The sequence below is a fragment of the Ooceraea biroi genome, chromosome 12 (genome assembly GCF_003672135.1).
Source record: "Ooceraea biroi isolate clonal line C1 chromosome 12, Obir_v5.4, whole genome shotgun sequence".
Taxonomy (NCBI): Eukaryota; Metazoa; Arthropoda; class Insecta; order Hymenoptera; family Formicidae; genus Ooceraea; species Ooceraea biroi.
Window position 1 is genome coordinate 10,024,269 of NC_039517.1, and position 27,229 is coordinate 10,051,497.

A 27,229-nucleotide genomic window follows, 5' to 3' on the forward strand; every position below is an offset into this window, starting at 1 on the left:
CGCGATGCTGGGATCTGTTCTCCCATGGGGCTCGCTGTCCATCCCCTCCCTAGAACCCGAGATGCAACCCGAGGTACCTATAGTGGGGCAGCTAAAGGGGGACAGCAAGCTCGTCAGGGTTGGCGTCGAGGTGGCGGCAGGCACGCGCCACGGGTGCCCTACCGACAAAGCGACCGTGAAACCTGGGGGTCGTCATCGCACCGGGAGCGGGGATGGGCATCCAAAGGGAACGAAGGGGAATGAGCGGACGATGGGGTGAGGGCACGTGTATAATACCCAGCGCAGACACAGCGTTAGGGTTAGTTTGCGACCGGACGAGTGACTGTGCGCTTGCGTGGCCCTCGGAGGATTCCTAGCCAGCTCTCCTCTCTCTTTCTCTCCCGCTCATTCGCTCTGCGTTCAACGTTCAGTCTTCTCCTTCTCCTTCCCTCATCGTCCCTCGCAGTATGCTCGCCCGCCCGGTGGCAGGCGCGACTTCGCACCTCCGAGGGTCTCGCGACCTTCTGCCTGGCTTTCCCGAATCGGCCCCCTTCCCGCACCGGATTGAAATCTCTCATCCGGCCGCGTCGATCATTCGACTAAGGAATCGCTGAGGATCTAAGAAATGGACGACCATCTGTCGAGGAGCAGAAGGGGCATTTTGATGCAGAGTGTCGCTAATCGGTGAGAATGTACCTGGCGATGACGAGGAACGGGAAGGATCATCCGTACCCGATGAGACGCCGATTCGGAGAAGCAGAGACGAGAGACATGACGAAGACGGCGTGCAACGGCCCTGTAAGTAAACGTAGCCAAAGATTAACAGACACATCGTAGGAAGTTTGAGTTAAAGCCAGCTAATCTGACGTGGAATCGTGAGGCTCATAGTGACAATCTATCGATTTTACCAATGGATATAGGACTTGAGAACATAAAAATGTCAAACTAAGGCAACCGATATGTGGTTGCCATTGGTCTACAAATTGAAAGAAGGAAGGAAAGAGAGAGAGAAAATTTACATATAACAATCTTGGCGAACAATTCAACAAACTGTCAGAACCTTGAACAAATAATAATAAATTGAAAAAATGGTCACAATAGTCTCATTTTCGATTTCCACGCTGATGATGACAAAAACCTACGAGGCGAACAAGTTCCGCCATAAGAAATCCACCATAAGAAAAAGAATTATTTGTACTGGTAAAACATCAGAAAGAGTGGGAGAGAGAGAGAGAAGGGAGAGACATTTAGAGTACTGATGCTCAAGTACAACGATACGTATTTGGAAAATACGCTCGGTGAAGATGAACGACCGCATCCCGCGGCGCTGGAAAATTTTCATTCAAATATTCCGCAATTCCCCGTATCGGATAGCATGAAGAGTATTACATCAAAGATGATACTGGTTACAGCAGTCATAAGGAACCTGAAGATACATTTAGCACCCTAATTGAGCTACTTTGCTCTTGCTGAATTGTGCAAATTAAAAACAACACTTTTTGGGAGGAACACAAAATACGATGTCAGTAATATGAAAACGCCATGAGAGAAATTAATTCAGCCTGATATTGACATAAATTCTTTGATGACTTCAACTCAAGATTTGCATTTTCAACGTGCTGAAACCACGGCGTAAATAATGGATCGATGATCAGATCTATAATGAATTCGTGACGAAGAAATATTTGAGTAAGTACATAAATCTTCACATTTTACATTTGATTCTGATTTTGCCCGAAATAATGTCAAGCGAAATATAGTTTCAAGAAAAATATGTTTTCGTAAAAAAATTCATAATGATTATAAAATTTTCAGAAATCGAAGGCAGAACTGAGAAGAATCGCATGTCACTTCATCATCCACTGTGTACTTCAACATACTTCGACAACGATAATGATCACTGGTAGAAAACATCGGGCTTTAGCTGAATGCGGTCTGTTTTGTGACAATATTGATGGTATGACGAAATTTATTTTGAGATGCGGAGGAATATTTCTTGAACTCGCGATAATGCAATTTTAGTTTAAGTTTAATAGAAGTAATGTGTGTAATTGTGTAGTGTACTTTGCGCGTGAATCCAAATAAGTTAACTTATATTCGCATAAATTAGATTAATTGTAATTCTTCTCGTATAGAAACGCATTATTGCGAGTTAAAAGCTAAATTCCACTCTATGGGCATTTTTCGGTAAAATTATTGTTTGAGTATTCTTTTTTCGAAGTGATTTCTTCGAAATATTTAGTTAAACGTAGTAATGAAAATTTTCTCAACCGAGCGTTTTTGTCATTTTATTGATTTAAGTGTAATTTATTTTAAGCTGACGATTAGTGAGATTAATTTTAATTTAGTAAGTTTCTATAATGAATCTATGTTTAGTAACTTTTAAAGTACAAGAGCTAAAAAAGAGTACAACACAAAATCAAATTTAATATTTAATACTTAGTTTGTCATGTGCAAGTTGTATCGATACAATCTAGTCAAGCGATGAGATTTTCATTTCTCTTCAATATGTCTCATTTATTGGGGATACGTGCCATATAAAACAAAAACGTATAGTACAAAAAACTATAAAATCTAGTCGCATATATTTCTGATTTAGTTAAAATATCTCGAGAATCTAATTATAAAACTAAAACTATTTCTAATATCCAGATATAAAAACTATTGGTTCGTACTTGATAGCATTAATCAAAATTTATATCTTAAGTAAAAACAAAGAATTAATTTTAATATCGATATAATAATCACGCGTTCGATACAGAGAAATACAAATTTTGAGTTTCCAAAATTCGCGAATAAGTTCTACGAACTCTAGGATCATAAGCGTTTCATTGATCTCTTTGAAAAACCATACCTACGCATTCCCTTAGTTTAGGATTAGAATCACAATCAATTAAATTGGATAAGAGTAATAGACACAACCGAAAATTCTTACTACCATTAGAATTACCTTTACTTGTAACTTGTATATTGTAAGTTAATTATGCAACGGAAGTTTTCTCTACTATTTTCATTCTAGTCATTATAAATTTTTAGTCATGTCCAATCGTCTCTAGTCATTCCTAGTCGAAAAATTATCTAAGCTATCGTCCTAATTAAGAAATAATCAATTTAAGAATAATTTCATATTCGGAACAGAAAGAATATGCAGGCCACCAATGAATGCAATTTTGTTCTTCAAATGTGCAATGTTTCGTGTATACGTCTCGTATCTTGGCATGACGTGCCAATTATTCTATCAGTATTATTTGTGCATTTATGCGTTTGTAAGCCCGTGGATTCGATGCCATATGAAACTTATGACAAATAATTATGTACTAGTCGTTTTTCCCTAAGTAATTGGATGATTCTCCATGCTTTTCTAGAAGCATTCACTGTACAGTTCTTGTTTAGCATTATCCTAGCTTAGTTATAATTGCTTTCCATAAGTCAAGTCAAGAATAAGTCAAGTCATTAGCAATAAGCACTAGGAAGTATTTGATTTGTAAGATTAATAACGCAAATTATAGAGATATGTACTTTGGGAAACGTGCCAGTATCACGATTACTTAACGTTAATAGATTCTCTGAATTTAATGATTAAGAAGTAATTAATTATTTCTTGCTTTTTTTGCATCAGAAAAAAAGCTTTAGCGTAATATCCGAACGCAAGCAAAAATAGAGAGAAACAAGCCTGGAAATTTTGTGCAAAATATAATATATGTCTAAAATGTATTATAAAAAGTGCCTGCTTTTTATTAGAGCGCGTTTAATTTATCGTCTCATTAATTTATACGCAAAAGCAATGTCCTCAACGGCAGCTATCGAGATATAGGAAAGAGCTAAGCAATAATGCATTAGAAATCTTCACACTTTTTTGATTAAAAGATATTCCTTTAAGTAGACGTATTGCGCAAACGTCTACTTTAAAGGAAAATGTTTGCCGTCTTCTAAGCAGTATAAAGGATATGAATATATTACAAATTTTTATTTATTAGCATTTGCCTTCATTAAAAGCATCTTATGACTATCATAAAATTATTTTAATACATTTGCAAACGTAATATGACTACAAAGTATGCGATATATATCGCATTTGATTATTAAAATTTTACAGTAAGCATGAATTGATTTTTCTACAAACAAATTTCACATTACGCCTCTTTTCCCATTTTTCAATTCTTGGAACAATAATTTATGCTGTTTAGAAGGAAAGATGAAACGTTTGGAGATTTCGAATGCTACTATTAGAATTTTAAGACTAACATGTTTCACTTTTATGTTTAGGCAATTCTTATGTAATCAGGCTAACCGTCTTTGTCAACAGTGAAATTTTGAAAATTAAGTTATGAAATCAATGTACACTAATATATGATAGACACAGATCTTAACTTAGTGTCATTGGTTATTAATTTTACGAATAGTAATATGTAAATCTCTTTCATATTCTGCGTATGAGATTAACTGCAGAATACGTTAAGGATTTAGCAATATTATGTATACGCCGGGGTGGAAGGACTTCCGTATTCCCCTGTATGAGAAAATGTCAGAAGATTCAAACACAGAAACCGATAGGAGATGCCTCACCAGGAAGAAAAGAGACGGTATACGTGACACGTGGCATTCTATCACCTGAATAATATCCAGGTGACTCCCTGAGAAGAGAGAGAATCAAACTACCCCATTATAAAATCATAATTGCGAGTGGTATGCGGCTGTGCTTACTTTAATGAAATCATTTGGAATCCATTCCATTTTGTGATTATAGATGCAGGCCAGATCCAAAATATTTTTAAACTCTCGATGAGTATTTGAGGACTAATCAAATTTATTCTAAGTTTTGCTTGGCGTTTGCACAATTTCATTCCTAACGCATAAGAAATTTGAACAATTATAGAGAGCGCGCAGTATATTTTATAGAAAACGTACGTAATTTAAGCTTGCGTCGTAGGGAAAGTAAAATTAATCTCGCTAGTCCGTGCGTACGGTGCGTACATAAGTAGCAATTTAAAAAATTAAGTTCCTTTACTTTAATATACAATAAAAATGGATAAAAATCAGTGCAAAAGCTATTGACCTGTAGTGTATAAACGATTGCTAGCCGCAAATCTAGTCCACATAATTCTATTTAGTCCATACAATCTAGTCCAGAACAATATAATTCAAATTTCAACAAGTATACGAATATTATAATCGATAGAGTAATATATAAGGATGTATCATTTACGAGTATTTTTACAAAAATAATCTTTCACCAGGCAGGTCTAATTTTGACAGCTGTTTGATGTGTAATATTACATGCGAGTGGTATCTAGTCAGAGAGCTCATGGACAATTAACTTGAAACGTTTAATCGGGGAAGATGGAATTTCCGGGAGAGTGCACGTAGAAATAATCGCCAAATAGAATGTAATGCAAGCCAACAGCTGTTTTATACATAATAATTAAATCTTTTAGAGTATCAAGTCGTATCAATCAAAGATTTCTCGTATTATGTTTGAATATAATCTATTTAATAGATACACATGACACTATTTTTGATACAGTCGTACAAATTTAATACTTTTTATATGACGAATTATATTAATATATAATACATAATTCTGTGATCAAGAACAATTTGAGAAAGTTGGCTCTTTGCGTAACTGCATTCGAATGGACAATAATAATTTTTCTCTGTAGTTTACTCACAGTTTATTGAAGATTATTGAGCAAAATACTCCCGCTCTTGACGCACAGCTACGTCCCTTCCAAGTCATCGTCCCTTGATTGACATAGTAGAGCACACGATCTCAGTCCATGAGCAGTAAATGTAGTCTGTAAAAATTCTAGTCTGTAAAATCTAGTCTACTTGGTATAATGAGAATCAATAGATAAAACATGACATCATTATTAACAGATATTTATATGATAGAAACTTATAACAGATAACAAATAAATACGCGGACGGATACGCGGAGTGATGAATAAATTAAAACATCTATATATTACTTATTTATCATTCCGCGTGCTTATTCTCATTTATTATGTGTCGTAAGTTTGGAGAATAATACAGTACGGTACATGTATATGTAGTACTTTTACATGTACATGTATGTACTTTAATATGTGTTAAAAGGCTCTCCGTTTTCTCCGTGTAAAGAAGTTTGCCGTGTGAAATGTTTATTCACTTTTCGAAGTAGCTTAACAATTTTCATAAGGAGAGAGCCTAAGTACATCCCACACATATTTAACCATTTATTTATTCCACGTATTTATTGCTAAGCAATTATTTAATATAGCCATTTACATAGCGTAGAATTTGTGCGCAATATTTAATCTATTTATTATAAATTATTTCGTGTGTTTGTCCACCTATTTATTTATTACTTATTATTCCGCGTATTTATCCGTTTATTCATGTAATACTTATATTATTGTAAAACATGTGTGTGTATTGTATATGTGTGTTGCTTGTGTTCACATGTAACCAAATTGCAGTGTCTATAATGTATTCCACATAAATTATTATAAAATATCGGAAACACGTACAGCCGTTTACGTAAATATCGAAATTTATCTGATAAAATTCGTTATATTGTCGCATGCTGAATTTTAATACATCGATTATTCGGAAAAATCATATGTTAATGTACTTATCATGAAATATCCGCATAAACCTTTCCGAAAAAGACGAACAAGTGATATTGCATAAAAAATATAAATCCGATAACATAATTTGGTGTAAAAGTGAAGAAATTATATTTATGCATAATCATGCGTTTTATTGTATTTTTTTTCTGGAAGAAAGAATTATAATTATTTTGCCTCCTTTGTACATGTTATTACCAAACTTATCCAATAAAATCTATAATAGCCAACGGTTAGCTGTAACGTGATTTCAAAATGTTGCATTATTCACTTTTTTCAGCAGCACTCTCGCTGTCTCGCATTATAAAACAGGCGTGGTACATGTATACGTATGTTATAATATTTAATATTCAAAATATCTTTCGTTCGTGCATTTCATGCAAAAGATATATATTAAATTAATGCAAATGAAAATTAACTTATATAACTTAGATTATAACTGAAATTAGGATTCTAATTCTTAAAAGTATGACTTATATATTAATCGAAAAGATAAAAAATATCTGACATTCGCTAGAATTGTTATCACTCTACCTATCCATATTTTGGCAGGCGATTCTTCTAGTAAGTAAGTAAATACCAAACACGAACAAGAGTTTCTCGGATACGATAATTATCACTACGATTTATGCTGCCGATGAAATTTTCAATTCTTATGCGGCATCGACTGCAACGATTCCATAACCGCTCTACATATTATATTTGTATTATTATAAATAATGGAACCGACAGCCAACTCAACTGTGAGGGCGCCACATTCCAATGCCCCCTTGGTTATCTCGATTAATGCATAAAGGTGAAGTTACCAACTTATGGTATTATTTCCCTGAACATCGATATTTCATGCAAAAATACAGTGAAATAAACCCAAGTTATAAGATGCATTATAATCTACTTTACTCCAACACGACAGAAGTATTGATAAATAATAAAAGAAAACAATTTCCATCGTAAAAGTAAATGCGATATTGCAGATCCGTAGAACGTCACTCGTTTGTTTTTTTATCGACAGAGCATAATTTTCTATCAAAAATATACTATATATAATTACGAATTATTAAAAAACTAACCCAAGTTATCCATTGAGCCTACTCTGAACTTGATCCGTTCAGCGGTTATTAAGATACGATAATGAAAGGGTGGCTGAAATCGTCGTTTCGCGTGAAGATGCACGGTCAGTCTCGCTGCACGTACAAGCAACGGCATAAATGCCTTCCTTCGGTTATGAGTAACGGTCGGTAACGGCAGATGGCACGACTGTGATGTGGACGGAAGCGGCGCGGCGCACACAGGCGAATTCTTACAAATTCAAAACCTAAAATATAAAATTAAGGTGTTTTCGAAATCTAGTTTAATAAATAATGTATTGACTACTATCAAAGAATCATTTGCAGTTATGAACAAAAATTAACCATTGTTTTTAAAAAATGCCATTTTTAATCTGACGAGTTCGTAATTTTTGCAAAAATTAAAAACTAAGTTATTGTTTGTATTTTAATAACATTAAGAACTTATCGATTAAAATGATAAGAACGTGCTAATAACATAAGCATCGCCAGCGCAAACATAGTATGTATACATACTAATATATTTTTATGTATATATACTATATATTGTTAAAGCTAAATAATAAATAATAATAATATAAAATTTATTAAGAATATTTTTCAATATATCTATTTAATATATATAAGATATATATATATATATATATATATATATATATATTTAATATATGATACATGGAAAGTTATTCAAGAAATATGTTTGAGACTGTTTCGACGTTATTAAATCTTTGGTGGCCCTGAAAAGGACCGATTTTTGGCCCTGAAAAATAATATATATTACTGCAGATAATGCGAGTTAGTCGCATACAGTGATGACAGCCTCATTGTTTGCGAGTAAAGGTCGTTCTACATTAGACGCAAGCAAGCAATCGCATGAACGTAAGCTGCACTATTTCCGATCGTAAACTGCTCGCAAGCAGCAGTCGCAAAGTTTGGTCAAATTTGACATTTGCGTCTCTGCGATTTGCAATAACCTGAGCGTCGAGCTTTGTTATCATGGCAACTATATGATATATTCCCAGCAAACACAAAGTAACAGGAAATATACATGTTAATTATAATTTCCCACTCAACAATGTAATTGTTACATAACACGTATGTTATGTTGTATTTATATTAATGAGTGGGAAATTATAACTAACATGTATATTACCTGTTACTTTGTGTTTGCTGGGATAAGACTCGTGCGACTTGCGATTAATGTGCATGTGGTCAATCGCTTGCGACTAATGTAGAACAACCTTTACGCAGCCTCGAAAAGAAGCAATAAGCAGGGAGAGTTCCGTCTTCTCTCGACGAAGACGTTTTGTTTATAACATCACTGGACTCGCGCATCGTTTATATACCCAACGGGGTGTGTCGATGCGAACCAATGAAATGCATATAACAAATTTTTCAATTCCTATTGGCGATTAATTAGCGAGTCCAATGTTTACGATTTCACGGAAAAACAATGCACAATCTGAAAATGAGCCGCAGCGCTTCCCGCAAATCGTATAAATACAACTCGCGGGAGACGATGCGTTTTATCTTGTGACTTATTGCAGGTGCGCGTTAAGTCATGTTTAAAAATTTGTGCCCCGAGGTGAGAGGTCGCATAGTGGGACAGTGGCAAGCTGGAAGATCAGTAGCAGATATTGCTGCTGATATTCCATGCTCCACAAAGACAGTACGCACGTGGATACAGCGGTATGCTGAAAGGCGATGATCATGCATTGCATGATCATCGCAAGCATAATCGCCGACCACGACGGACGACACGGGACGAAGACGAAAATCTCGTCGCTTCAATGCAACAACGGCCTTTTGGTACAGTTGCAGAAGCCATCCAGACTGCGGACGTCGACATATCGAACAGGACTGCAAGACGACGACTAAACGAAGCCGGACTTCACTGCTATCGTCCAGCTCACAAAATTCCGTTGACTCCTGAATATCAGGAGCAACGTGTCGCGTTTGCTTTGGACAGCTTGGCGACAAGCCGTGAGAAATGGGAGGCCACGATCTGGACCGATGAAAAGGTCTTTGTATCGTGTACCGACTGTCAACCTCACGTATGGCGATTACGTGATCAACGGTTGAATCCTAATCATGTTGTGCCTATCCACAGAAGTGGAAGGATTTCCTGTGCAATGTGGGGTTGGATTTCTGGCACTACAATCGGAGAGCTGGTGGACATTCCCACACGCATGAACTCTGCGCAGTACATTCGCATACTGGAAGAAGTATTTCTTCCGTCAGTACGTGAAATCTACCCCGCAGAGGACATGCCAGTTATTCGATTAGTGCAGGATAATTCTAGTGTCCATTCATCACGGAAAACACAAGCATGGTTTCGGAATCATCCGGAGATTCATTTGATCCAATGGCCTGCTCGTTCGCCAGATCTAAATTTGATCGAAAATGTTTGGGCACAAATGGTTCAACGATGGGAACCAAGAAGGGAGAGGACGACAGCAGCGTTAGCCGCCCATGCGAGAGAAGTCTGAGAAGAATTTCAGTTTCAAGTGAAACTTTCAACCCGACTTCCTCGCAAATTTGATTGATTCGATTCCTAATCAACTCAATCAAGTTATCGATCATGACGGATACTGGACTGATTACTGACTGACGGACTATTCACTATCGACCTCTTTACCGGAAAAAATCGGTCCTTTTCAGGGCCACCAAAGATTTAATAACGTCGAAACAGTCTCAAACATATTTCTTGAATAACTTTCCATGTATCATATATTAAATATATATATATATATATATATATATCTTATATATATTAAATAGATATATTGAAAAATATTCTTAATAAATTTTATATTATTATTATTTATTATTTAGCTTTAACAATATATAGTATATATACATAAAAATATATTAGTATGTATACATACTATGTTTGCGCTGGCGATGCTTATGTTATTAGCACGTTCTTATCATTTTAATCGATAAGTTCTTAATGTTATTAAAATACAAACAATAACTTAGTTTTTAATTTTTGCAAAAATTACGAACTCGTCAGATTAAAAATGGCATTTTTTAAAAACAATGGTTAATTTTTGTTCATAACTGCAAATGATTCTTTGATAGTAGTCAATACATTATTTATTAAACTAGATTTCGAAAACACCTTAATTTTATATTTTAGGTTTTGAATTTGTAAGAATTCGCCTGTGTGCGCCGCGCCGCCTCCGTTCACATCACAGTCGTGCCATCTGCCGTTACCGACCGTTACTCATAACCGAAGGAAGGCATTTATGCCATTGCTTGTACACTTAGCGTGTCAGTATTGCGTCAGTAGTACAATATGCATCATTCTTCAGCGGTGATTGGCGGAAGAGTGTAACAACAGTTTCCCATTAATAGCAGTAATAAGTGATTCATTGTCGCAATTGCAGTTATCTAGTGCGGTTCCAACAATTAATATGTTATTAATATACAATAATCATTATATTTTTTGAAAGAAGGAAGTATTTAGCAGAAGTTTTATGAATTAAGTGCTTCTTGAGGATACAAGTTGGAATATAAAATCTATGCAAGTTTGCTACATTTGCGTTTATTATTATTCTATTTTATAATATTATTTTTGTTTATTCCCATGTATTTTTTTTATTATTTCCATACCGCATGATTTTATCATATATTAGATTAAATTTGTGGTTTGTTTTGCATATATCAAATCGCAATCCATTTAGATTAAATCATTTAGTTTCTAAATTAAATCTATTATAACATATGAATTTTTACAATTGCTGATTTGAATGAATAAAAAGCTAAATTTTTGTCTAAAATTCGTTTCTTTATCAAATTATAATTATCAGGGCAGATATTTCTGGGCTATTTTTAAATATAATATATTCTCAAAAGATATATATGTACTATCTATTAGCTGAGAGCAAGATCAATTCAGTGATACATAAAAACATAATCTTCAAATGAGTCAAAAAATCTGGTAAAAATAATGCACGAAAATTACAAAACAATATTAGTTGGTTACAATTAAAATGTAATTGAAATCACTGTTTTTATTTATATTGAAGAATTATAATAAAAGTTTTTAAGTTTTATAAAAATTAAGAAATCTGTCACTTTTAACTAATTATATATATATTCAATTAATATTATATCATAATTATACATAAAATTATCATATTTTTAAGTAAAAAATACATAATTACTTATAGTTTACAAATTTTGTCTTTATATTTAATATTTTTATTTTTTACGTTTTTGTCGTAACGCAGTATCTGCAACTACTAACGAATCACGTGAAAAATAGCACCGAATCTATTATCAAAAACTAGTATGCTAGCACACACAATAGCTCGTATCACGCAATATTTCAAGTTGCATTGCCAGTATGACTACTACTAGTAGATGCTGCGTTCCGTTTCACGCATAATGCGCATAGACTCTATAGTTTATGTCATGTAAACTGTAGAGTCTATGCGCATTACGCGTGAAACGGAACGTTATAATGTCTCGCATGCAATCTCATACAAAAAATCGTATCGTGTGCCACAGGCTTAAGAAATAAGACTGATAACATGTTTACAACGTGGCAGATATCTCAATTATAAACAGAGGAGGTCTCATTAAGAAACAAAGTCCACAATCGTATTCCAATAATAGCAGTGATATCAATGTATTCCCACACAACACAAATGACTTTGCCGGCTGATTGTCGGCATTTTTCAGTCAACTTGAAGTCAACTTTTTAAGTCGACATTTAGTCAACTATTTGTTGGATGGTTTATTGTCGATTTTAATTATAAACTGAAAGTCGATCTAAGGTCGACTATTTTCGAAAGTCGACTTCTAATTGCCATAAAGTCAACTTATAAGTCCACTTTTGGCTGACTGATAGACGACTATAGTCGAGTCATTTGTCGACTATTAGCTGACTATAAGTTGACATTCAGCCTGACTTCGACTTTTTAAAGTCGACTTTAGACTTCTTCTGCCGACTGACAGTCAACTAACAGTCGACTTGGTGCTGTTTGGGTTATCACAACATGCGCATGTGGTTTCGCTTACATCATATCAGTTTAATTTCTTCCTCACACATTTTTATTTAACATAAAAAAAGAGAGAAATATTTTAAAAGCTAATGTGCTAGGTGAAATTCTGTACATAATACATACGACTTTCCGAAGCAATTACAAGGTTTTACAGTAAAGCACCAAGTTTGCGATATGCCACGTGTTTAAGATAAATATGCATAAATATACGTGGTCTATACTTCCTTGTACGGCATATATTTTTAGCAATACAAAGCATCTTGCCAGATTATCTTCTATAATTATCTCTTATAGCCCAAAGTTAACGTTCTTTAATAATCGCAACAACAATTTATTTTTTATTACAGCGTAATACAGATATTACATAAATGATATTAATCGTTACAATAATTAATATCTGAAAGAGTTGAGAGAGAGACGAAACGAAGGAAAGCTGCGCACCATTTTACATTATCCAGTAAACGATGGTTGTTGGTGTACTACTGTCATGTGCTGTTATTGCATTTTTATATTATTATGTTATCCATCTTGCAAGATTCAGACGGCTTATCAACCTTATTCCGGGACCACAAATGTTCCCAATTTTCGGTGATATTTCCAATGTACTATTTGAGCGTTTTTCAGGAGGCAAGTTAAAGTTTGCAAAAATTGTCAATCTGTCAACTAGCGCATGATTTGTTTATGAAACCTATCAGTGTATAGATAGTAATTTAGGATAGAAAGGGTGTATTTGCTTAATGCTTTGCCGGTAATAATACACGCGTTGAATTAAGTTTCAAAAACTAAACTCAATTCCATTCTCTCCAAATTTCTGAATTTTCATACACTTGAGCACTAAAATCAAATGCTTGAGTTTATTATTTTCGATTTTTTAATTTAGTTTCTTGATATTATAGAAGAACTCTGGGATCTTCGGGATTTACGATTTAAAAGACATCGGCCAATTTATAAAATTTGGAACTTGACACTCGCTTACGTCGTCCTTAGCCATCCGGATGACATGCAGGTACAGTAAATTAATTGTAGATCGATGTTGTTTGTTACACAAAATCTTTCGAATACCTATGATTATTTTTATGAATGATCGTAAATAAGAACTGCATGAACGGATCTTTCCTGAAGTACACTTTTCTGAAGAATTTCTCGCGGAGATCTCGCTCTACATTTTACTACATTTTATTACATTTGAACCTCGCCCTGTTTCATGAAAATCATATTAGTTATATTTTGTATTGTTCAATATTGTCTAACACCAGAAAAACTCAAATTATATATATATATATAATTTGAGTTTTTCTGGTTATATATATATATATATATATATATAATTTGAGTTTTTCTGGTTATATATATATATATATATATATATATATATAATTTGAGTTTTTCTGGTTTTAGACAATATTGAACAATACAAAATATAACACGAAAGGCCTGGGGTATAAACTTCTTCATTCATGGATGGGAGACGGTCTTCTCGTTAGTAAAGGTACTGCAACATAGACTTAAAACTATCTTTCAGATCTAAAAACGCACACATACAAACTTTTTCTCTATATAAATACAATAATATTTATATTTTCTGTTACTTAATGCTCATATATGTCTCTGCGTTCTATTAACTTAAAAAACAGATTCATGAAAAATATTTTATATACATGCTCTTTTTAATAATAAACTTAAATAATTGTATAAATTTGTTATTCCCGTTAAAAACGTCGCGATTAAAAATGCCATCTTATTTTTATTTCAGGAGCAAAATGGCAAGAAAGGCGAAAGATACTAACGCCTGCGTTCCACTTTAATATTTTAAAAACCTTTTTTGATATTTTGGTCGAAGAAAGCAATCGTATGGCGACATCGTTAAAAAATATGAGAGACTCGACTGTCCCGGATTTACAGTCTTTCATTAGCCACCACACTTTGAATATAATATGTGGTAAAAATGAAATACCTATAAGTCTAGAAAAGGAAAAAAAAAAGAGTCCTTGACCTAACTATATCTATGAAAACAAATTTTTTAATAAAAATTTGCATTAAACTTCTGTGGTTTGCCCTATATGAACAACACTAAACTAATATTAGTTAATAACATATAATATATATTAAATCGATAAATGTTTATTCAATTTCAACTTACAGAAACTTCCATGGGCATTTCATTGCGGAACATGGAAGCGGTTGAACAACAGCAGTACCGAAAGGCAATTCATGACTTAACTAAAATATTATTTTACAGGTAATTATGGAGTTAATATTACATTTAAAAAGTAAATTTATTGCAATACATGTAATAAAAATTATAACAAAGTATACGGAAACTCATAGTGTCGTAATAGTTATATATATAAAACACTTAACAAAAAGTACATTTATCTTCTTATATGTATTTAATATATTTCTCATGATTAAATTATATAGATTATTCCGTCCGTGGTACCTTAACGATAGGCTATTTTGGTTCTCGTCGAAATATAAACGGCAAACTAAATGTTTGAAAGTATTACATGGTTTCACAGAAAAAGTGAGTACAAATAATATTACACATAATTATAAGAGTTCTTGAGAAAATTACACAATATTTTCCAGCAAGACTTTAAAAACTTTATATAATTAACATATACATATATTAACTTTATATGATTAACATATGTTTGTATGAATAATTCAATATTGCCGATAACTTTCTAACGAACGATAAATACCGAACACACATTTGGTACAGCAGATCATTTGTTGTAGATTATTACGGAAAGGAAACAATATCATGAATCCACTGGTGGACGATATCTAAATTTTGAACATGAGACAGAAGATAATGATAAGATAGGAAGTACGTATATACAAAATAAACGCACTAATTCCGTTATTATATTAATAGAATTTTTGATTAGAGCCCCTTCCTTTTGTTTTATTTGTTGAAGGCCGAAAGAAGCGCCTTGCCATGTTGGATCTCATGATTGCAGCGTCCAATAATAACCGAATAAGCAATTCGGACATCAGAGAAGAAGTTGACACCTTCATGTTTGAAGTAAACGCTTTCATCTCATTGATGTTTTTTGGAAAATATTACAAAATGTGAGGAATAAGTTGGACAGGCAAATTAAAATAAGCAAAAATTGTCACAACTACGTCTCATAGTTTGAAATAATTATTTCCTTAGAAAATTGTAATTTCTTTTTAATTAAAAAAAGAATATGATGCTAAGAAACTCTATGTGAAGTTCTTTAAACATAGAGATGTAATACAAGTGGATTTCGAGTTGGTTAATTAATTATTTCTCGTAAATTACTTCTGTTTTCATCACAGAAGTATCTATGACTATAACATAACAAATGATGATAAACGAAAAAAAGCATGATTTTTTCTTTTTATAGGGTCACGATACCGTATCAATGGCTCTCACCTTCGCTATATTACTATTAGCAGAACATAAGGATGTGCAGGTAGTTTTTATAATCAAGTATGGAATTAGAATAAACACAATTAATTAAAACGTAATCGTTTCTTTCACTCCACTTTCACAGATCAGTGAATTTGTTTTAGGTCTAGAATAGTGTACATATATTGTGGCGTTTTTATCTTAATAATTCACTATACGAATAGTCATATGATTCAAAATTCATCAGAAATATGAAAATCTGTTTTATAACTGTAGGATCGGGTCAGAAATGAAGTTAATGCTGTAATGGAAGAAAACGAAGGAAAACTTACTATGACAGCATTACAGAATCTACCATATCTAGAGAGGTGTTTGAAGGAAACGATGAGATTATATCCTAGCGTTTATTTGATAACACGAAAGTTAGAGGAAGACGTAATGCTACGTGAGCAGTTAATAATTATAGCATATATTATATATTTTTTATATCATAGCAAAGATACGAAGACGTGCAACATAGAAATGAAGTGTTTCATGCAATAATGAAAACTCGATGACATTGTTCCATTAAAAAATTGTCGATGCGTTTATTGTTCATTGCATAATATTACTAATATACTAAGTGCATCGTTACTGTACTGAAAATTTATCAAAATTAATAATCTTTGATGTATAATAAATACATCAGTACATTAGTGATTGACTAAGTTATAAATTTAATTTAATACGCCAAAACTGTTTTTATTAATGTAAGCAATAATAATACACGAATGTTTATTGTGTGTGTGCACACTTCACATGTTTTTTATTTTTTATTTAATAATTGCTGTTATTATTATAATGTGTGATATTACTGTATTCAGCTATTTTTAGAATCGTATCTGGTACCTGCTGGAGCAGACGTAGTTATTGATATTGTACATCTTCACCAAAATTCTGATTTCTGGCCAAATCCAGAGGTGTTCGATCCAGACAGATTTTTGCCAGAGCTGGTGCAAAATCGTCATCCTTTTGCTTACATACCGTTTAGCGCTGGTTCGCGAAATTGTATAGGTAATCTACGAGATCATAATATCTTGTCCTTTCCGTACACAGCCGATTATAATGCGTTTACTCATAACAGGTCAACGATTTGCCATGATGGAGATGAAAGCTGTAATTGGTACCCTGGTGCACAACTTTAACTTGGAGCCCATTGATCACTTGAAAGATGTTCGATGTTCAGCCGATATAATTATTCGCATTGAACAACCAATGCGCGTGAAATTCGTTCCAATCTAACAGAAAATGTGCAACTGCTACAAGAGAATGCGAATTATGTCGGTGTGAAAACCTGATGCATGAAGAGAAATAACGAATTATTTATGTTAGCGTTATTGTATTACCTAGCAGTGGTTATCAATTCCACTTACTGCACTACAAAAATATAATGTATCGAGAAAATGCAGCGTTAAAATGGATTAAAAGGATTTCTATGTATAAATAAAATCCTTTAAAAACAAATATTATAAATTAATTGTATAAGACGACAATAATTTGATAGTAATAGCAAGTCAAATTTAATACGCTCTTCCTTCTTTAATGCCATGGACTGCTTGAACAGCAAACTTATAAAAAATTCATATAAGAAAGTAAAGATTACTGTACTGGACTATTGAATAATAGAGTAGGTTAATACAATAGAACAGTAGACATTTTTCCACTTAATCCGTTGAATAGTCGGATGAATTACCTTGCTTTATTGATTAATGGCGCATGAATTACCTTGCTTTATTGATTAATGGTGCATGAATTACCTTGCTTTATTGATTAATGGCGCATATTTTTTGCACGTATCAAATCGCAATCTAAGTATTATGATCATTTTATTATTATGGAATACATTAACGTCATTGTGAGTTATTTCATTTTGCTAATTTAAAACATAAATAAAAGAAACATAAAGAGATAGATATAGGAAAAGCAAAGTCCATGCTTATTTTTTTATATTATTATATTATTTCAACACTCTAAGGCTAATATTTCATGTGTCGTACGACAAACTTTGTCGGACGTATTAACTGGCTATCATATAGAGAATTTTTAGGGATCCTAAAACTTCTCTAACTAATAGCCAATTAATACGTCCGACAAAGCTTGTCGTACGACACATGAAATATAAACCTAAACCTGTTGAGATAAGACGGACGCAAAATTAATAAGACGTAGATAATATTGTCGATTACGTATATAAGTCATAAGGTTTCATCTGTCTGCGTCAGTAATGCGGCAACAGTGCAATATGTCGTACGTGTTCCTCAGCGGCGACTGTTTTAAAATAATTTGTCACTGATAAGAATAATAACTGATTCATTGTCGAAATTATCATATAGTGCGGTTCCAAAAAGTAAGATAGTATTAGTATGCATCGTTATATTTTTTGAACAATAGAAAGTATTAAAACAAAAGTTTCACGAATTATTTTTTATGTTTCTCAAGAAGACAAGTTGGGATACTTAAAATCTATGTAAGTTTGCTATATATATTTGCGTCTGTATATTTATTATAATTCTATTTTACATTAAGTTAGCTTGATTTAGTCTTATATATCGTGTTTATTATACTGCATATTTGTACTATACATTCAATTATCCAAAACTTATGTTGCAGTTTCCAAATTAAAGTAGCATATAAAATATTTTTGGCAATGGCTTATTTCAATGAATAAAAGGCTGAAGTTTTGTTTACACTTCTTCACCTTTTTTATGATCAAATTATAATTGTCAGAGTATAAATACCCTTTTCGTCTATTTTAAAATATATTCTCTATAGGAATATGTGCATTATATGTTAGCTGAAATCAAGAAAAAATTCAATGACACTAAACTGATAAAATGAATTTTCAAATGACTTTAAGTCAAAACTTTGGGACAAATATAGTACGACATTTCAAGTACAAATGCATAATAAATGTATTTTGCAGATAATGAATATGATACGATATTTTATATTTATATTATTCAGTTATTCATAATAAGTTATATCATTATATCGTTATAACTAACTACATCGTTATTGTTTTCGCAATTGATTACATTATCCATTATACCTTTTATAAGATTGATAATATGTTCACAACAACGTAGTAGATATTTCAATCATACAATAAAGATAAAATAAAGATATAATAAAGATAAAAGAAGTTATCGAACTCGTTGAAAAACAAAGTCCAGTATCGTTTTTTGTAATAACAACAGTGATATCAACAATATTTTACCACAGCGTGTATAACTCTCTTTACTCACACGACATCAGTGACCTCTTATGTTAATTTAAAATGTTGCATTCTATTGCAAAAAGATATAATAATCTACCGCAACTATGGACAGAGCACATCTGCATACCTGCTATGCTCCTACTATTCAAGCTTCCAGAAATATCTAAAAATATTGTACATCTGATATCTAAAGAACTAAAGATATTTATAGAGTCACTGTGAAGTGTAGAGATGAAAAAACGTACGCGATCGGTAGGGCGAAGTACAAATATTCCATAGTCGGACCGGTCACTGTATACCTCGACTATTTTATATAGAAAACATTAAAAAATCAAGCCTATAGCCATGTTAAAACAAGAAAAGCAGATGTAAAACAGCTTTTTCTTTTTTCTTAAGAGTTCTTTCAGTGTTTGATTACAAAAATGTGTGCACATAAACAAAACACATTTTCAACATCTAAGAAACTTATCAGACATGTGTATTCGAAATTTTTTATACGATATTTTCAACAAATGGTTCAATTTCGAGTCATTTAAAGGTTATATTATTATGTAACAATGAATTCATTTTGATCTCAGCTAGCAAAAGTATATACCTATGTCTCCCCTCCTATTTCGACCAAAAACTGACAATTTATTAAATTACCGACGTTTCGACCCAAATTCGGGTCATTTTCAAGTGTCAAATAAATAGTCATTTTCTAAAAATAATTGTCAAGAATTTAAAACAAGGAATGCAAAAAAACAATTACACAACAAAATATTAACATAAGTCGCTTACTGGCTGAAAATAACTGAGTCTACATAACGGTGAGAATACATCTTATGTTAGAGATACATAACGCAAGACGCTTTGACAAAGACTGAACTCTTTAAAACAAATACCTGACATCTCTACAAAATAGTGTTGTAAATAAAAGGAAAGTTATCTGTGTCATTCTGTAGGTTAATCGCTTTAGAATGTCTCTTAATAAAACACTTCTCGGCGATTTCCCTCTTTCTTCTATGCTGTTCATGGTGCAAACTACTTGTATTATCACAATTAAAATTATGATCGTTATTTAACCTATGCTTACTCACTATAGAGAGACAATTTCTTTTTTTCCAAAATGTCAGATTTATGTTCCTTGATGCGAGTTTCAAGATGTCCCTTAGTTTGTCCTGTGTAACATGCGTCGCAGTTCAAACAATCAATTTTATATACTACTCCTGTATGCTGATCGTCGCGTAACTTATTCTTACCAAGTGTAATGATACTATTAAGCCTCTTTGGAACTGTGTAAATGTAATCACTGCTAGCATAATTTAAAACTTTCCGAATGCTATTACTCAGGCCTTTAATGTAAGGTATAGTTATATAATTCTTATCCAATTGTCTGTTGAAATTCCTGTTTACATTATCATTGTGCTTAATAGATTTGAGTCTACTATTTATATGTCTGTTAATAAAATTTAAAGGATAACAGGTATTAGTTAAAATTGTTTTAACCATCTCAATATTCGAAGAATCTAACTTGGAATCGGATAATAAAATGGCAAAAGTATATAATACAATTTATAAAATCGATGACATTATGAATTCTTAACAAGAATTATCTCCAAAGAAAAGTTTTATTGATTATAATATTTGTCTCTTCAATCTCTATAAGTTCAACATATTTTATTTGATGAGAAAGGAGAGAGATATTTTAAGAGCTAATGTTAGGGTAACATTATGTATAATACGTAAGACTTTTCGAAACTATTACAACACTTAAATTCGGAAGTCATAACTATTGACAACATGTTACAGATATTACATAATTAATACCTAAAAGAATCGAGAAAGACGAAACGAAGTTGGACACCGTTTGACGTTATTCAGTAAACGATGATTGTTGGCGTACTACTATCATGTGCTGTTACTGCAGTTTTATATTATTACGTTATTCATCTTGCAAGGTTAAGGAATTTTCTCAATCTTATTCCGGGACCACGAATGTTGACACTTGTCGGTGATATTTTCAAAGTACTACTTAATCCTCCACGTGGCAAGTAAAAGTTTCTATACATTTGTAATCTGACAACAAATTATTTATCAGTTTAATATAGATAGTTATTTGAGAGGACGTATTTGTCCAATCCCTTGGCAGTAACAGTACTTTTTTGAATTCAGCCTCTCAGAAGCTGAACTCCATTCCATAAGTTTCTGAATTTACATACACTTGAGCACTAAAATCATATGCTTGCGTTTATTATTTTCGATTTCCAAAGTTTGTATTCTTAATATTCTAGAAGCAATATGGGACATTATTGCGTTACGCGCTAATATGTATCGTGCAATTTATAAAGGTTGGTACTACCTCTTCGGTTACGTCGTCATTCTGAACCCGCACGACATCCAGGTAGAGCAAATAAATTCTAGATTGATATTGTTTGTTATCTAAAATCTTTCGGATACCGAAACCACTTTTCATATCAATGATTATGAATAAAAACTGTATGAACGATTCTTAATGAATGATTGGTTGGTAAAGTACAAATTTTATAAAGACCTTATCGCAGAGTTCTTGCCCTATATTTTACTATTTGAATCTCGCCTGTTTCATGAAAATCATTATCTAATGAGTTCTGGTTGTAGACGATACTGAGCAGTACAAAATATAACACGAAAGGTTACGTGTACAAATTTCTTCGTCCATGGTTAAAAGACGGTCTCCTCATTAGTAAAGGTATAGCAATAGACTTAAAACTATTTTTTGGATATACTATAAATATATGTATAAATAATACAGGGTGTCTCGCACAAGGCGAAAAATCTTTCGTCCACAGGTAGATCTCGTCAAATTGAATTAAAAAGTCCTGTATCAACCACATAAAAGTTCGAGTTAGTAATAAAAGAAGATTAGCGAATCAGTACGCGCGTTAGTGCGGCTCGCTGCACTCGCTCTCATTCGGTTAAATAATCGTTTAATAACTCGGTTATTGTTGCGAAAATCGCAAAAGAGTACAGGAATTTTCGACTCAGCTAAGTTCAAATTATATGCCATTAACGGAGAGATAAGGAGTACATGCCCATACAGCACAAAAGTTTGCAACAACATTGCTGCAATATTGCAATATTGCACATTGCAGTGCAATGTTGCAGAAATATTGTATAGTCATGAATTTGCAATATAGTTTAAACACGTTACAGCAACATTGTAAAATATTGTGAAAATAACATTTACTTTTATTGTGTGTTTATGTGTCACTTACAGTTAGAGTAAGTATTCAAAAATGTTTATTATTATAATAATTTTAATAATTTTAATACACATAGGAGTGAAAGCATTTTTATATTAATTATATATGTATATAAATTTTTCTATTACCTCCAAACCCTAAGATTAAAATAAAATAAACTTATGCGTTATTATACATAAAAGTTGGCATGTTAATCTTAATACATTAAGTGGTTTTTAAACTTTTCATAAAAGATCCATGTGTTCTAGAATGGTTTTACTTCGTGTTAAAGCTATTATGCCAACTTGTGTATAATCTAAAATAACGTAAAATAATGTGTGTATTTATATTAATGTTAGTCATGATTATTATAACAATCAAGTAAATGTGCCAATATATCGTTGGACTGGATCTTTTGTGCCTAATAATATTTTTTACATGAATTTATGTACAGTCTTCGCTTAGACTTCGCTTAAACTACGATTCAACTTGAGACTGCGTTTCAAGACCGATAGTAAACGGTCTTAAAACGCAGTCTCAAGTTGAAGCTAGAAGAAATCACATAATTAAATTTAATTACGTGATTACATAGTTCGTTAAGCGAAAAATATACATACATTAACGCGAAATATATTATTAGGCACAAAAGATCCAGCTCAACCATATATTGGCACATTTCCACAGTAGTTTGCATGTATATTTTACTGCAATATTGCTACAACGTTTTGTAGCAATATTTCTGAAAGCGGATATTTTACCGTTGCTGCAATCTTGCAGTACTCTTGCAACAACATTTCGCAATGGTTCTGCAATGTTGCAATCTTGCCGAAAAATGTTGCTGCAATATTGTGGCAATCTTGCCGTGCTGTATGGGGTACCTTTTAATAATAATAAACTTTAATAATTGGATGAAATTGTTATTGTACATCACGAAATAAATATCGTGATTTAAAATGTCATCTAATTTTTATTTCAGGTGCAAAATGGCAAAAAAGGAGAAAGATACTAACGCCTGCATTCCATTTTAATATAATAAAACAATTTTTTGATACTATGGTCGAGGAAAGCAATCGTATGACAAAATCATTGAAAGATATGGAAAATTCAACTGTTCAGGATTTACGGTCTTTTATTAGCTACCATACTTTGAATATAATATGTGGTAAAAACGAAATAATTCTAGAAATAGAATAATTATTCTATATAATATAATTCTAGAAAATATAATTCTAGAAAAAGAAAGAAAAGAGCCTGCCTTGCTCTACTTATATCTAGGAAAAAAAGTTTCTTACGAAAGTATTCAATGAAGCGTTAGTGTTTTATCATGTGTAAACAGCACTGGATTCTAATATTGTTAAAAACATATAATAGATATTCAATTGATGAATTAAATTAAAAAACTCATAAATTTAACTCATAAATTTGCAGAAACTTCTATGGGCACTTCTTGCGAAACATGGACGTAGCTGAACAAGAACGCTACCACAAGACAATCTATGACCTCACTGAAATATTAATTTACAAGTAATTGTGGAATTAATAGTAAACTTAAAAACACATTTATTCTAAATACTCCCTCCCCTTCCATACGTAAAACTTAGAGCAAAGCGGACGGAAACTATTGTTAGTGTTATAATAATTATAGTAATGAAACACTTAAACAATAAGATTATATATATTTCTCTTTACATGTATTTCATACATATTTCTCATGATTATATTTTACGTACATAGAGTTATACGTGTGTGGTATCATAGCGAAATACTATTCCGGTTCTCATCAAAATATAAAGAACAAGTTAAATGTTTGAACATATTACACAGTTTCACGGAAAAAGTGAGTACATTATTACATAAAATTGTGTTTTGAGTAAATTACACAATTATTTCCAGCAAGAATTTAAAAACTTTATATAATTAAAATGTACATACATTTGGATGAATAATTCAATGTTGCCGATAACTTTGTAACGATGAATAACAACCGCACATTTTTACAACAGATCACTTTTGTTATAGATTGTTGCGGAAAGGAAACAATATCATGAATCGACGGGAGGACGATATCTAAATTTTGAAAATGAGATAGAAGATAATGATATGATAGGGAGTACGTATATACAGAATAAACGCAATACTTCCGTTATTATATTAATAGAATTTTTGATTAGAGCCCCTTCCTTTTGTTTTATTTGTTTAAGGCCGAAAGAAGCGTCTTGCCATGTTGGATCTCATGATAGCAGCGTCCAATAATAACCAAATGAGCGATTCGGACATCAGAGAAGAAGTTGACACATTCGTGTTTGAAGTAAACGCTTTCATCTCATTTACGTTTTTCAGAAAGTACTACAAGACGTGCGGAATAAATGGGATATCCGATTAAAATAAGCAAGAATTGTCACAACTACGTCTCACGCTTTCAAATAATAATTTCCTTAGAAAATAGTAATTGCTTTTTAATTTTTAAAAGAATACGATGCAAAAAAGTTGTATATGCAGATCTCTAAACAAAGTACTTCATATAGAACTTTTTTGCATCGTATTCTTTTAAAAATTAAAAAGCAATTACTATTTTCTAAGAAAATGATTATTTGAAAGCATGAGCCGTAGTTGTATGTATGTTTATACAGATGTAATACACGCGGGTTTCGAATTAGTCTGATAACTTAATTATTTCTGTTTTTATCATTAAAGTATATGACTATAACATTATAAATTATGACAAACGAATGAAAAAACATGATTTATTTCTTTTTATAGGGTCATGATACCGTATCAGCGGCTCTGAGCTTCGCTATATTACTGTTAGCCGAACATAAGGATGTGCAGGTATTTTTATAATGAAGTATCGACTTAGAATAAACACAAGTAATTAAATTCAATCGTTTACTTCACTCCACTTTCACAGTTAAGTGAATTTGTTATAAGTCTAGAATAGCGTACATACTGCGTATTTTTATTTTCATTGTTAATTACATGAATAGTTAAATGATCTAAAATCGAATGTATTAAAATCTGGTTTATGACTGTAGGATCGTGTTAGAAATGAAATCAATGCTGTAATGGAAGAAAACGGAGGAAAATTTACTATGACAGCGTTACAGAATCTGAAATATCTCGAGAGATGTGTAAAGGAAACATTGAGATTGTATCCTAGTGTTTTTTCCATAACACGAACGTTAGAGGAAGATGTAATGTTACGTAGGTAGTTAATAATTAATAATCATATATTATACATTTTTCACATCATAAGCAAAGAAAATTAAATGTGCAACATAGAAATCAAGTGTTTCATGCAATAATGGAAATTCGCGATGACGTTGATCTGTAAAAAGTTGTCGGTGCGTTCATTGTTCGTCGCATAGCACTCCTAAGTACATCGTTAGTGTACTGAAAATTTATCAAAATTAAGATTCTTTGATGTATAATAAATTCATCAACACATGATTGATCAAGTTATACATTTAATTTAATAGGCTGTTTTTTATTTGCGTAGATAATAATTAATAGATGAACATTTTATACTCTGCACTATCTGGATTGCTTTTTAATTAATAATTGCTGGAATTACTGTAATCTATAATCATACTCTATTATGCTATTTTTAGAAACATATCTGGTACCTGCTGGAACAGAGGTGTATGTTGACATTATACATCTTCACAAAAATCCTGATTTCTGGCCAAATCCAGAGGTGTTCGATCCAGATAGATTTTTGCCAGAGCATGTGCAAAATCGTCATCCTTTCGCTTATATACCGTTTAGCGCTGGTTCGCGGAACTGCATAGGTATAATCTACGAAGTCATAATATCTTGTTGCGTACGAAGCAGATTATAAAGCGTTTACTCATAACAGGTCAACGATTCGCCATGATGGAGCTGAAAACTGTAATTGGTACCTTGGTGCACAACTTTTACTTGGAGCCCCTCGATCACTTAAAAGACGTTCGATTTTTAATGAATATAATTATTCACCCTAAACAACCGATGCGCGTAAAATTCGTCCCAATCGAAGATGCTCACCTGGTATAAGGGAATGCAACTTTTATCTGTGTGAAAATCTGATACATGATGAGAAAATGACGAATTATTTATGTATATTATTTTTATAAGCTCAGGCAATGCTTTTAGAAGGAATAACCATTAGTTATATATTTATTATATAATCTATGACACATTATACATTTTTTATAATATCAATTTATGATCTATGATCGACAGTTTTTTATTATTATGTACTCAAGAATAAAATTACATTTGTGTGGTTTTCATTGTGGTAAATGATTTGCAGTCACAACAATCTCTCTTCCTCTCACTTCTCATTGCGAATCTCGTTTAAGTAATGCATAATTCCATCGAATTAAATATTTCAATTCCTATTCTAAAAAAGGCGTGTAACGTCTTGAAGTTCTTTTTTATCGAAGAGTTGAGGCCGCCTTTCCGCGATGCTGATTGGTTCTCTCGCTTGGCTCGAACTTCGTGTAGCTTGAACTTCGTGTTGCGAATGTCAGAATGTCATAGTGGCTGTCAGTGCGGTTATATTGATAAATTTGTGTTATTTATTTTATCGTGAAAAATAAAATAAAATAGCGCGCGCCTGCGATTGTATTGACAATTTTATTTATTATTTCTTAGGAACGTGAAAACGGCAGCTGTCAATTCTGCCAAATTTGTATTGATGAAACACGATGAAATAAATAACACCTTTAACGCCTTTTT

At 32.4% G+C, this 27,229-nt stretch overlaps 1 protein-coding gene and 1 long non-coding RNA gene across 2 annotated transcripts; both read left to right on the forward strand.

Moving 5' to 3' along the window:
* The first annotated feature begins 236 nt into the window (after positions 1 to 236).
* On the forward strand, positions 237 to 6,817 carry LOC105286059. Its single transcript, XR_895170.3, has 2 exons — positions 237 to 1,668; positions 1,795 to 6,817. It is a non-coding gene; the product is annotated as an uncharacterized LOC105286059 (long non-coding RNA).
* A 5,008-nt stretch (positions 6,818 to 11,825) lies between these two features.
* On the forward strand, positions 11,826 to 26,724 carry LOC105280232. The gene is given in 25 exon segments (XM_026974343.1): positions 11,826 to 13,296; positions 13,566 to 13,675; positions 14,068 to 14,158; positions 14,423 to 14,608; positions 14,812 to 14,908; positions 15,091 to 15,193; positions 15,412 to 15,502; positions 15,594 to 15,700; positions 16,047 to 16,115; positions 16,328 to 16,496; positions 16,925 to 17,104; positions 17,175 to 17,374; positions 21,174 to 21,336; positions 21,581 to 21,690; positions 21,927 to 22,017; positions 23,487 to 23,672; positions 23,939 to 23,953; positions 23,956 to 24,034; positions 24,245 to 24,347; positions 24,530 to 24,620; positions 24,712 to 24,818; positions 25,271 to 25,339; positions 25,543 to 25,711; positions 26,119 to 26,298; positions 26,367 to 26,724. Coding segments are annotated over 25 exon segments (3,105 nt in total). The 5' UTR covers positions 11,826 to 13,133; the 3' UTR covers positions 26,543 to 26,724.
* The last annotated feature ends 505 nt before the right edge of the window (positions 26,725 to 27,229 follow it).